Source organism: Triticum aestivum, chromosome 5D (assembly GCF_018294505.1).
Source record: "Triticum aestivum cultivar Chinese Spring chromosome 5D, IWGSC CS RefSeq v2.1, whole genome shotgun sequence".
Lineage (NCBI taxonomy): Eukaryota > Viridiplantae > Streptophyta > Magnoliopsida > Poales > Poaceae > Triticum > Triticum aestivum.
The window spans coordinates 565,850,778-565,864,289 of record NC_057808.1 but is presented as its reverse complement, the minus strand read 5'-3'; the positions used below and the strand labels follow the sequence as shown (position 1 = coordinate 565,864,289).

At 47.2% G+C, this 13,512-nt stretch overlaps 1 protein-coding gene across 1 annotated transcript; it reads right to left on the bottom strand.

Annotated features, from left to right (window-relative positions):
• Positions 1 to 33: 33 nt before the first annotated feature.
• On the bottom strand, positions 34 to 2,674 carry LOC123123960 (chaperone protein ClpB1-like). The gene is made up of 6 exons (XM_044544621.1): positions 1,757 to 2,674; positions 1,566 to 1,666; positions 1,138 to 1,478; positions 775 to 1,042; positions 503 to 700; positions 34 to 376 (listed from the first exon to the last, which is right to left on the bottom strand). Exons 1-6 carry the CDS (start codon positions 2,640 to 2,642, stop codon positions 200 to 202), a joined length of 1,971 nt encoding a protein of 656 aa, XP_044400556.1. The 5' UTR covers positions 2,643 to 2,674; the 3' UTR covers positions 34 to 199.
• Positions 2,675 to 13,512: the final 10,838 nt, after the last annotated feature.

Below are 13,512 nucleotides of genomic sequence, written 5' to 3'. Positions count from 1 at the left end.
CTTCATTCATGTAAGATCGAGCCCTTCATCTCTACAGATTCATGCATGGTGTCTGCTTCGTCTTGCAACTTCCGAAACAAAGCTATCCAGAGCTATATTACACACAAAAAAGAAAAGAAAAGGAATAGTCATCCTGGGCAGTATGCTATGTGATGAGTGCTTCTGAATAGTCTCTGGATTGCTGCACGTTTAAACTGCTTCAAACTGAGTCCGACGCGCTCTCCTTCGTCACCTGGTACTTCAGCCCCTTGTTGTCGTTGTCGGCATCAATGGAGATCGTCGAGCCTTCATCGGCTTCCCCACTGACCAGCATCTTGCAGATGACCGTGATTACATTCTTCTCGACCCACCTCTTTATAGGCCTCGCACCGTACATCTGCATGACACAAAGTATATATGGTTAGATATATATTACCACCCAATATGTACATGAAACATGTTCGTTATTTCAAAGAGTGAGACGCATGGTACAATTCACTGGAAGAAGATGCAATATACTTACTGGGTCATATGATTCCGACAAAATAACATCCAATGCAGCATCCCTTAAAACTAGAGAGATGCCCTTGCTGGCTACTCTAGCAATGGCGTCCTTCATCTGGATATTCACTATCTCCTTCAGCTGCTGGTGCGAAAGCGGCTCGAATATCACAACCTCGCTCAGTCTGTTGAGGAGTTCCGGCTTGAAGTATTTCCGAACCTACACCAACAAACACATATGACACGGGATCAGTAAATGGCTTAATTTTACAGGGCTATTTATGTTTCACATACCTGTTTCATGAGAAGGTCATGTGCAACTTTCATCGTGCTTCCTTCTGTTAGGTGTTGTGCCCCAAGATTCGACGTCATAATGATGACTGTATTTTTGAAATCTACGTTCTGGCCTTTACCATCAGTCAACACACCATCATCAAGTAGTTGAAGGAAAACATTCAGCACCGAGTAATCCGCCTTCTCCACCTCATCGAAAAGAATAACACTGTATGGGCGTCTTCTGACTTTCTCCGTCAGTTGTCCACCGTCATGGTAACCATGATAGCTTTGCGATGCCGTGAAAGGAACACTCCTGTTAGTAAAACTAAATAGAAAGTATATATAATGTAATGTATGAGAGCTCATGTATTATGATTAAACCTTGGCGCTGCTCCAATGAGACGCGTCACGGAAGAAGGGCAACTATATTCTGACATGTCGAAGCGAACCAACATCTTCTCGCTGCCAAATAACTGCTCGGCGAGAGCTTTCGCAAGTTCTGTCTTTCCAACACCAGTTGAGCCTAGAAAGAGGAAGGAGCCTACCGGTTGGCCACCTCGAGCAAGACCAACCCTAGAACGCAACACGGCATCTGCAACCAAATCGACCGCCTCATTCTGCCCAACTACTCTCTCATGCAATTTGTCTGCTAGGTGCATTAACTTGACCTTCTCATCTTGATCAAGCTGAGTTAAAGGAATCCCGGTCCACCGGCTTACCACCTTCAAATAACAACATGAGATTAACGGCTTAACTCCTATCTTCAATAAAATTAGTTGAAAATGGCATGACAAGCACATCCCCCTTACCTGTGCGATAAGATCCGGGCCAACAATTGCTTTTGCTTTTCTCTCGACGGAGGTGCAAGCCTCGTCTATTAGATCAATTGCCTTATCAGGAAATTGACGACCTACGACATGAATGAAATCCATCAGTTTTTCTCAAAGGTAAATCTTATGCCGAAAAACCAAGCTTGTAAAATTCTATAAGCTTGTCTCACCGGTGATATAGCGGTCAGCAAGGTGCACGGCGGCGTCAACAGCAGCATCCTGGATTTCCAGGCCATAGTGCTTCTGATACCGCCGCCTGATCCCCTGCAGGATGGCGACGGTGGCCTGTGTGGTCGGCTGCTCGACGTGCACCTTCTGGAACCGCCGCTCGAGCGCGGTGTCCTTCTCGATGTGCTTGCGGTACTCGTCGAACGTGGTGGCGCTGATGCAGCGGATGCGGCCACGGGCCAACGCCGGCTTGAGCATGTTGGCGGCGTCGTTTCGGCGCTGGTAGTCGCCGGCGCCGACGAGCGTGTGCATCTCGTCGATGAACAGTATGATCTTGCCGCGGGAGGCCTCGGCCCGCCTGATGACGGCCTTCATGCGCTCCTCGAACATGCCGCGCCACTGCGTCCCGGCCACCATGGCCCCGAGGTCGAGCTCCACGAGGCGCGTGCCCTTGAGCTGCTTGGGCACCTTCCCCGCGGCGATGCGCTGCGCGAGGCCCTCGGCGATGGCCGTCTTGCCGACCCCCGCGGCGCCGACAAGGGCCACGCAGTTCTTGCTCCGGCGGCAGAGGATGCGGATGACGCGGTCGATCTCGTCGTCGCGTCCCACCACCGGGTCGCCCTTGCCGGCGGCGGCCGTCATGTCCCGGCCGTAGGTGCCCAGGCAGGTGTGGTACGTGTAGTACCTCCACGCCCCGAAGCACACGGCCGCCGCCGCTCCGACGGCGATCATGCCCTTCATCTCCGCGAGTATCTGGCTACACATCGTGCTCACCTCGTCGGCGAGGACGGTGGAGGTGGAAGTGGAGGAGCTGGACGGCGGCGACATGTTGGTCCCCAGCAGTGGATCGTAAGCTTGCGCGGTACTCGTCCGGGACGAGGACGCCATTGTTGAGAGGATCTTGTGATTTCCAGCGTGAATTTGGTGGATGTTTAGGTCAAGCCGTCAAGGCCGGCTTGGTTAAATGGGCTGACGTGGGAGAGGGGACACGGACAACGTGCATGTCTCTCTCAAAAAAAAATTTTGTTTTCTACGCTCGTGCGTTTTTGAACTACTTGGAATGGAAGAAAATGACATGCCAATGTTTGCTTCGTGGCTTCATGCCATAGCATGCTCTACCAAAATTTGGCAACCATTGCCTACTCAAAATATTTGGCTACAGATTTCCTGACTCTTTGTTAGCCTTTTTTTGGGGGGCTAAGATTTGTGAAGAGAATGTGAGGAAAGCTTGCAAGATTTCATAGACAAACAAAAATTTGGCAACCAACCAAGTAAAGATCAAAGTATGACAAGATGCAAAAAATTTGGTAGGGTAAATCATGGCACCAACCAAACATTTGAAATAGAATAAATATCTGGTTTGCTATACTCAGTTAACTGAGATTTAACCAAGTATCAGACGACTGAGTAGCCATTGGGTTTATGTGTGGAGATTCGTGCTGCGATGAGCACGGTCCAATGGCCCTCTTGGCATTTCCCCGCCGTTTGCAACACGTCTTTCTATTGGTTGTATCATCCATCATTGCTGGTTGTAGCATGTCGTCCCATCGGACGCAACATCAACCCTCGCCGTTTGTAGCACGCCGTCCCACCGGTGGGAACATTCTCCTTTGATGCTTGCACCATGTAGCAGTTACCGTGTGTGTTGCCATTGCTTGCAAAAATTTTGGTCATCGTTCGCAACAATTTCCCCCACCGTTTGCAGCATCCCACAATGTTACTTACACCAGAACAACGCCGAGGTCACTCGACAGAGACTTCGTTAGGTCTCAATCGCCTGAGCTCAGCCACACCCGATAAATACTTTGTTTGTCGTCAACGCGCTAATCTCATCACTCCCCTACTAGAGCCACCCTAACCTTGACGATGAAACTAGGGAAGTCATCGCGCCTGTGCCTGATGTCTACTACATACTTATTCATGTAGACCTTGTTGGGCCTTCAAGCGCAGAGGATTGTAGGACAAAAACAAATTTCCCTCAAGTGGATGACCTAAAATTTATCAATCCGTGAGAGGTGTTGGATAAATGTATTCTCCTCTAAAGCACCCCCGCAATATGATAAATGTAGTCTTTTGTGTTTCAAACACACCTAATACAGTTGTTTATTGTATAGCACTAGTTCAGCGAAGAGATTGGTAATTCAGATGATAGATAGATAATATGAATGGTAACAATAGTTTTGCACTTTTGAAATAAATAAAAATGGCATGGCAATAATGTGTAAAAGTGGCTGAAATGAGGTTGTAATAATCGGAAACAAGGCGTAGGGTTCATAGGTTCACTAGTGTCAACTCAACACCAAAAACTTTATTAAAATACATGATATAAGCTCACAAATTAAAAGACGTGCATGTCTATGACCCAATATTGTTTTTTACGGATCCTCAAAAAAAATATTGTTTTCTACGCTTGTGCATCCAAATAGGTTTTGAACTAGGAAGAAAATGACATGTCAATTTTTGGTTCATGGCTTCATGCCATAGCATGCTCTACCAAAATTTGGCAACCATTGCCTATTGGCTAGAGATTTCCTCATTCTTTTTTAGCCAACTAAAAAAAGGTAAGATTTGTGAATATAATGTGAGGAGAGCTGGAAATATTCCATAGACAATCAACATTTCGGCAACCAACCTAGTAATTAAGAATAAAAGTATCATAAGATGCCAAAAAATTGGTAGGGTAAATTATGGCACCAATCAAACATTCGAAATAGAATAAATATTATGGTTGTCGCTTAATTATTAGAGTTATCTAGTTTTGGTGCTCTAAAAAACATGACACAATCAATTTCAAAGCCAGACATAGATGCCTTGCTACATTTTGCGAAAAGAAGCCGGATATATTGTAAAAGTTCATCAGAATACAAAATATACGAAACGTCATAAAGTCCCTTGACCAACAACGACCACTATCGCCAAAAGAACAAGTCGTCGATGTTCCAATGTCGTCGCTCCCCTATGGGAGCTGGCCTAACCTTGATGATGACACACGGGAAATCTTTGGGCATGTGCCTGGTGTCTACTACATGCGTCTTGATAAGTCTCCGTTGTATCTACTTTTTTTAACGCTTTTGCTTTTGTTTTGGACTCTAATTTGCATGATTCGAATGAAACTAACCCGGACTGACGTTGTTTTCAGCAGAACTACCATGGTGTTGTTTTTTGCAGAAATAAAAGTTATCGGAATTGGACGAAACTTTTTGGAGAATTATTTTGAAATAAAAGAAAAATATTGGAACAACTATTCTCGCAACGATGTAGTTCTTCTCTTTTGATAAGTGATAAAGATGGCGCATCCTTCCAATCTTTAATTAGTGATCAACGTTGCAAATTCTTTTGTGGCCCAATGAAGTCAAACATAAAAAACAGAATTTGCTGCATGAAATTGAGCAATTACTACTACAGATTATGACAAGGTACAGAAAAGAGCGCCACTCTGCTCTCCAGTGCATATGGAGAGCCAGTCATGGCCATGTCACAGTTGATCTATTCAATACACTTCTGATGACGACCGAAAATAAATGGCAAGTTATTGTGCTTATCCTTGTAAAATATTTTCTTTGGCGCTTCATAAGCACAACTCGCCAGGATGTAATGACATGAACTGAGCATGCAATCTCATTAGTGCATAATCTATGCAACTCATTCCTGCCTTGCATATTCACTACCAAATCTGCAGACTCTGTTTCCTATCATCCAACCAAATGAACTTAAATACTTCTGTTTCCTATGTTCCAGCCAAATGAATCGATAAACAACAGCAAAACTCGAGTCTCTCAAGCAAATTGCACATTGCACAAATGCGGCAGTGTAACCTGGCCTTTTCCTAGATAAACAAAATTAAACCATTTGTGATCGAGATTTGATGGTCCCCTGCAGTGGAAACCAGACTGATTGTTCCATTAGAAGATCGACATATGTGCACGGAAAAAGTAAGCACATACCAACCTGTGTCTTTCTGCCCAAGGGCCTCTTCAGAGCAGGAAAAATCACAGGATCAACTATGTGGACGCCATTAAAAATAAAATAAACATGTCTTTCTTTACCTTACTGTACTCCAAGAACTATTAAACGGCACCTTTAATTCGTTGCCCCCATAGACAAATACCCAGCCTTCACCTCTTGTATATAATACTAACAAAACTCTCAGTGATCTTGAATGGATAGATAACCTGACTGCTTCAAAGTTGTGAAAACCTCAAAACAGGATCTTAGTTGAATTATAATGAAAGAAATCAAAGCCTAAGAAGAAGACAATCAGTTTCAATGCCGCTGATGTAATCACTGTATCCACTCAGATATAAAAATTGTATAGAGCCAACCAAAATATAATCTTGAATGCAACCTATTAACTGAACAACAGAAATATGGCTAAAATGGAAAAAGATAATTCCTTGCAACATTCTGAACATGTTTTTCAGCACTAAGTTAATCCAAAAAACAAATTATACAGCTCAAGCATGCATATGCCCATCTTACTCCTACACAACTCGTGCTTCATTTGTATCATGGATTCTTCCAAGTTGCAAGAAAATATTGCACACCATGTTTTGTGAAAAAGATATACATGTATTCCACACAAAAAAGATAAACATTAGTAAGGACAATTGTGTTCCATTTTCAGGTGCTCAAACTAATTAATCATGTCCATTATCCCACTACATAGGTTTCAAGTAATATTACCAGTAAAAGTGTAATGATTTAGTTTACATCCCGAAGGACTCGTTCAGTGTGTGTAATCCCAGCTAGCTTAATGTTGTAAAAATTATCTAGGTTTATACAAATAGTAATAGTAGTTGGAAATCACATATATAGATTTATAGATTTAGTTGTTCACCATCAGGATTCACATCGCAGACAACAACAGAAGCAACAAAGATAGAAATTACAGCCGACGCCCGCAAAACACACACACACACACACACACAGCTGACGCTTACCTGTGTCTACTATATTCCAGCGGTTATCTCGTCCACGAGCTCTTGCTTTGTCAACACACAGAGTTGCTTCGACTTGATAGATAAAGGAATAATGTCAAAAGTTTATGGCAAGCATATATGATACAAGTTTTTGCCTTTAACTTGACCGGCAAAGCTTATTTCCTTCTCCTCTGAAACTCTTTTCTCTCTCTTTTATCTGTAAGTAACACATGTGTTCTGCTCTCTTCATAGAGCAAAATAAAAAGACGAATGATCAATATCGGCAGAAACTGGATAACGCATCATCACCATCGACGACAGACGTGTATGTGCTCTCGGCGAAGAGCATGGCGTACAGTGAAATTCCAGTAGTGTTGGACCATATATGATTATATGAATAGACGGGCCATCTAAACTATATGCAGGCCGAAACAAAAAGCAAAAGGCACAACAGGCACTGTCTGAAAATATGCATGGCTATCTAATCCTTAACAAAAGCAATGCCACCGCCGGGCTCCTGTGCGAGCACCACAGAAGTGATTGTGCTCCGCCGATGGTGACGCCGTTATAGGGGGTGCTGCTGCTGCATCCGTGCTCCCCGAACATGGCGTCCTACTACATCCCGAGCAGAGATCGTCCGGTGCAGCCCGCAGCCCAATGGTACTGGAGCTGAAGCTGCACCAGGCCCACGGCTGACGCCGCACCACAGAGAAGTTCAGCCGGGAGGAGGAGGCCTCGGGAAGCAGAGCCCGCCGCCGACGGCTAGGGAGTGGCGGCACGGCGGCGGCTACAGCCTACACGTGAAGCCGTGTGGCAGGCTGAAGAGGAGGACGCCAGTCGCAAACTCTGGCGGCGACCACCGTGCCGTAGAGACGACACGCCGGCTGCAGGAGAGCCTCGTCGTGGTAACGGAGTCGGGGGACCCGGACTTCCTGGCGAGCATGGCGGAGATGATCGCGGCGGACGACGACGTCCGGGCATCGGCGAGGGGCCTCGAGGAGCCGCTCGCGTGCTACCTCACCTTCAACGACGCCGAGCACAACCACGCCATCGTCGCCGCGTTCCGAGCCACGGTGCTGTGAGATGAAGAAGGAAAGCAACCTATTTATAGGCTCGCAGCAAACGGAAGGAAGCACAGAAGTAAAAGGAAATATCTCCCGAAGACGCGAGAGAGGCGGCACCGATCAGAAGGGATGGCAGGCTCGCGAAGCAACGTGGAAAGCGGCTGCGCCAGCGCCACCTAGACGAAGTGATAGATAGATGTAAGGCGGCAAGACTCTGTCAGAGAGGACGACGCCACCGCGTAGGGCGCACAAGACTCAATGGACAACAGAAAGCGACGCCACAACTACACTACCAGGGAAAAGCCTAGCAGCAGCGCGGGTTTTAGGCCTATCAATAGCGCGGGACGATGCGCTACTGATAAGGCGCTACAGCTAACGTGTAGCAGTAGCGCCTGTCGTCCCACGCTACTACTATACATGGATAGCAGTAGCGCGCTTTGGTGAAGAGCGCTGCTGGTATTATCTGCAGCGCTTTTTACAGGGAAGCGCTATTGGTAAGGCGGCGCTACTGCTAACTTTGTTCCCCTCGCTACTACTAGTTTTTTTTGCATATTTGTTTTGTATTTGAATAGGCTTTATACAATAATCTTTAGCATATCATACACATACAAATGTAATCATAGCATATACATACAACCAGTCTCATCAAATCATGTCATCATCATAATCATCATCCAACACAAAGTGGTCTCTCGTCATCATCTCGAAAATAGCGATACAAGTCTCGATTACTTGCAACTACATCGTCATCCATCTAAACAATGATATACGCGAAAAGAGCTATCACTTTGAGTGAGAGCGGAACTATGCAGTACATGAGTTCGTATCCCTCTCTCGCATTAGCGTGAACCTAAACTAACTACTGCCTGTCGCTCGGAAACCGGAAACCGGTACACCTGGGCCTGACACTCCGGCCGCTCGTCGTATATATACTCCTGGCGTAGCACTTCTTCGCCATCGATGATCTATGCACCTGCATCGTCACATGAGTCGATGATATGCAACATATATAGTTGAGCAACAGAAAGAGACAGACTTGGCAAAAATAGAAGCAACATATCATAAGCATAAATAAGAAAGTTGATCGTACCCAAAATGCCCTAACTAGAGTGATCGTCGCTAGTCGAGGAGGACGGTTTAATTACATCACAAATAAAGTTTCGTCGTGCATAACTCAAAGTTTCGTCATACAGAAAGTATGGACTAAACGGACACATTGTCATATATCGACAATCACTCCAACATGTCGTGCCATCCATCCAAGTCAGGGAGATAGTCCCTGAGCCTAGTGAAAGGCTTCAGGTCGAGACGCTGAGAGGCTACCCGTGTTCGGACGTCTTCCCGCGACATTTGTCCTTCTTCGCAGAACATCCCTGTTTTTCCGACGACCTCCTTCATGATGATTTGGGCAAGTTCGCGCTGGATGTGATAGAACTCAGCTCGAAGTCGATGATCCTCGATATCTCCTACGTTCTTTACCCATTGCAGAATATGGGCATCGCCGGATGTAGCTGACATGCGAAGGTTCTGGTGATCCCGTCTGTACTCCAGCATGTGGTGTAGGACATAGAATCCATCATTAAGAGAATCACTCGGTTGCTGGATGTAGCAGAAGTCTGTCTTATGGCCGAAGGCGAGCCTGCCGCCCCTTCTCTTCTTGTCCTTGACCTCTCCACCCCGTGCTTCATAGTAAAACATAGCACTGTCGAGAACATCCTTGATGTGGGTGTAATCCTTTTTGTTAATGTTCTTCGACGAGTCCAAGTAAAGAGCATGGGAGTATCGGGGGTAAAGGATGATGAGGACGGCGTGCCCGCCGCTACGCAAAATAAGTACACCTCAAATTAATTAGCCTCCACCGTGCAAATGAATGATTGAAATCGAAAGAAGGATATCCGCGCGGATGACTTACAGGGGATGATAAGGCACGAGAATCGCCTCCTTGTCCTTATTGGCGAGCATGAAATTGATGATGTATTCCCTCGCGTATTCACGGTGCTTTGCGCAGACTCCCAAGAAGCCCTCGTCATGAAGTACGGGTCAGCGACACAGATATGAGGTATCTGCTCAACCCCGATGATGTAGTTCATGTGCAAGGCATAAAGGCGGACAAACGTAAAAACCAGCTTCTTCACGTGAAACATGTCGAATATGTAATCGAATCGAAGGAAGAACTTATCCGCGGGGAAGAAGTCGACGTACGACAATTGCCGCGGAACGTTAACCACGTAGAGTGGGTATCCTGGATCTTTCGAGGCGATGAGGCCTTTCTCTATCCGCAGCACATCGTCATGAAGTCTCCTTAGATTGCCGAATCTGGCCCCTAGCGCTGCTGCAGGTAGGATTGGTTGACTGGGGATATGCAATTTATCCGCACCGGGGATATCTATACGGTCTTGAACCCGAGGCTACTGAGGCGGCTGGATCATAGAATCAGCTTTCTTGCCTTTCCTCGGTCTCTTCCTAGGCTTCTTTGCCGGAAGGTCGTCTATAATACGTTGAGCCTCCGGAGGCGGCAATTCAGGTACCGACTCATGACGCTCAAACCCTGAGTAGGCGCCAGTATAGACATACTGTTGAGTGCCATCGTCATCCTCATCCTTATCCATGGCGACGTCATCAGCGACTAATGGAGCCTCCTTACCCCGTCCGCTATCACCCAACCCGACACCCGACGCTAATTGGGTAGGTGGGGTGTTGATGTTCATACCTTGCTGAGGCTGCGTGCTCGTGGGTGTGCTCCCGGCCGCCTCCAGACGAAGCAGACTCTTTGGCCACAACAGGACCCACCCATTGCAACAATCACCAAGCCGCCGCGGGGTCTCGTCGTCAACCCCCTAGTACCAGAGGAGGCAAATTCTCGTGGCCCGGTTTGACACTGGCCACGGAAACCTTGAAGACGTTCGGGGGATCGGCTGGCTGTGGAACAATGGTTCCTTCGGCTTCATTATCGTCGCCTTCCCCACGTCCACCTTCTGGTCACTGATGGTGTACAATATGGTACACGGGGTTTTGTCGGCCTGCAAAGAAAAGTCTGCAACGTGAGACATCCGAAAGGCAACGAAAACGGGAGATTATACATTTATTGAAGGGGGGCCGGTGTGACAGATACCGTGAAGGCGTCGAGCTCAGCCAAAGACGAAGCACCGCCGAGCACGTCCGGTGCGGGAGCAGGTGCAGGTGCAGGTGCTGGTGCAATGTGTTGGGGAACGTAGTAATTTGAAAAAATTTCCTACGCACACGCAAGATCATGGTGATGCATAACAACGAGAGGGGAGAGTGTTGTCCACGTACCCTCGTAGACCGAAAGCGGAAGCGTTAGCACAACGCGGTTGATGTAGTCGTACGTCTTCACGATCCGACCGATCAAGTACCGAACGCACGGCACCTCCGAGTTCAGCACACGTTCAGCCCGATGACGTCCCTCAAACTCCGATCCAGCCGAGTGTCGAGGGAGAGTTTCGTCAGCACGACGGTGTGGTGACGATGATGATGTTCTACCGACGCAGGGCTTCACCTAAGCACCGCTACGATATAATCGAGGTGGATTATGGTGGAGGGGGGCACCGCACACGGCTAAGAGATCAAGAGATCAATTGTTGTGTCTATGGGGTGCCCCCTGCCCCCGTATATAAAGGAGCAAGGGGGGAGGCGGCCGGCCAAGGAGGAGGGCGCGCCAAGGAGGGAGTCCACTCCTCCTTTCCTTGTTGGAGTAGGAGAGAAGGAAAGAGGGGGAGAGGGAGAAGGAAAGGGGGGCTGCACCCCTTGTCCAATTCGGACCAGAGGGGGGGTGCGCGCCTCCTTCCTTTTGGCCTCTCTCCTCTATTCCCGTATGGCCCAATAAGGCCCAATACTTCTCCCCGGCGAATTCCCGTAACTCTCCGGTACTCCGATAAATACCCGAATCACTCGAAACCTTTCCGAAGTCCGAATATAGTCGTCCAATATATCGATCTTTACGTCTCGGACATTTCGAGACTCCTCGTCATGTCCCCGATCTCATCCGGGACTCCGAACTACCTTCGGTACATCAAAACACATAAACTCATAATATAACCGTCATCGAACTTTAAGCGTGCGGACCCTACGGGTTCGAGAACTATGTAGACATGACCGAGACACATCTCCGGTCAATAACCAATAGCGGAACCTGGATGCTCATATTGGCTCCCACATATTCTACGAAGATCTTTATCGGTCAGACCGCATAACAACATTCGTTGTTCCCTTTGTCATCAGTATGTTACTTGCCCGGGATTCGATCGTCGGTATCTCAATACCTAGTTCAATCTCGTTACCGGCAAGTCTCTTTACTCGTTCAGTAATACATCATCCTGCAACTAACTCATTAGTTACAATGCTTGCAAGACTTATAGTGATGTGCATTATCGAGTGGGCCCAGAGATACCTCTCCGACAATCGGAGTGACAAATCCTAATCTCGAAATATGCCAACCCAACAAGTACCTTCGGAGACACCTGTAGAGCACCTTTATAATCACCCAGTTACGTTATGACGTTTGGTAGCACACAAAGTGTTCCTCCGGTAAACGGGAGTTGCATAATCTCATAGTCATAGGAACATGTATAAGTCATGAAGAAAGCAATAGCAGAATACTAAACGATCGTGTGCTAAGCTAACGGAAGTCAATCACATCATTCTCCTAATGATATGATCCCGTTAATCAAATGACAACTCATGTCTATGGCTAGGAAACATAACCATCTTTGATCAACGAGCTAGTCAAGTAGAGGCATACTAGTGACACTCTGTTTGTCTATGTATTCACACATGTATCATGTTTCCGGTTAATACAATTCTAGCATGAATAATAAACATTTATCATGATATAAGGAAATAAATAATAACTTTATTATTGCCTCTAGGGCATATTTCCTTCACAATGCTAGTCGAGCTGCTCCCCAAGAAGTCAGCAAGGGGAAAGTCCGCTGCATTTTTTTTCTGGATTTTGCCTGGTCCAATTGAAAACGGGTGGAACCAAGGAAGTAGACATATCTACAACCATCTGTTTTGCGGCAGCTACCACTGTTGCGACTGTCTGAGATGATTTCTTCTCAACCGCAATCTCAACCTTCTTGTCGATGTTTTCTTCGGTTAACCTCCGTCTTTCCTTTCTCTCCTCCGTGGTCTCACTGTAGTACTTCTTCCACGTGGCGCCGTCTCCGACACCGTGCACACGTCCATACGATGGTCGAGTATCCACCGGGAGTCGTTTCAATATGTTCAACGCCCGGTTGAATGGAGTGTCCCACTTGGGCCTCGCCAAAGCCCCAGACGACGAGTCACTTTCGGCCGCAATCCTGTGCTGCTCTCTCTGCAAAAGGCACAATGATCATTTACAGATATGCATGACTAACGTGTAGTCGAATTGATCAGAAACTAAAATTACCAGCAGTCTCATGAACTCCGTCGTGAGCGCGTTCGTCTCGAAAACCTTCTTCACTGGGTCCCAACGGTGCCGGGCCCTGAGGACGTCACGCTCCTGCGGGATGGTGAACTCTGCAAAGGGGTCTGGGATGCCCAGACTCGCGGCTTCCGCGTCCTCCTTGGCCCATATGGACCTCTTCCCGCCGTAACCACGGCTTCCGAGGTGGTGGCACCCAATGTTCCTCTGTTGAAGCCCCTTCATGTACTTCGACTTTTTTTGGCATCTTCGGCCTCGCAAGCCGCCGTGAATATTTCAAATTGCTCTGCCGTGATTGTCGGATTATCCTTTACAATCTCGGAGTAGGGTTCCTTTTTGTCGATCTTTGC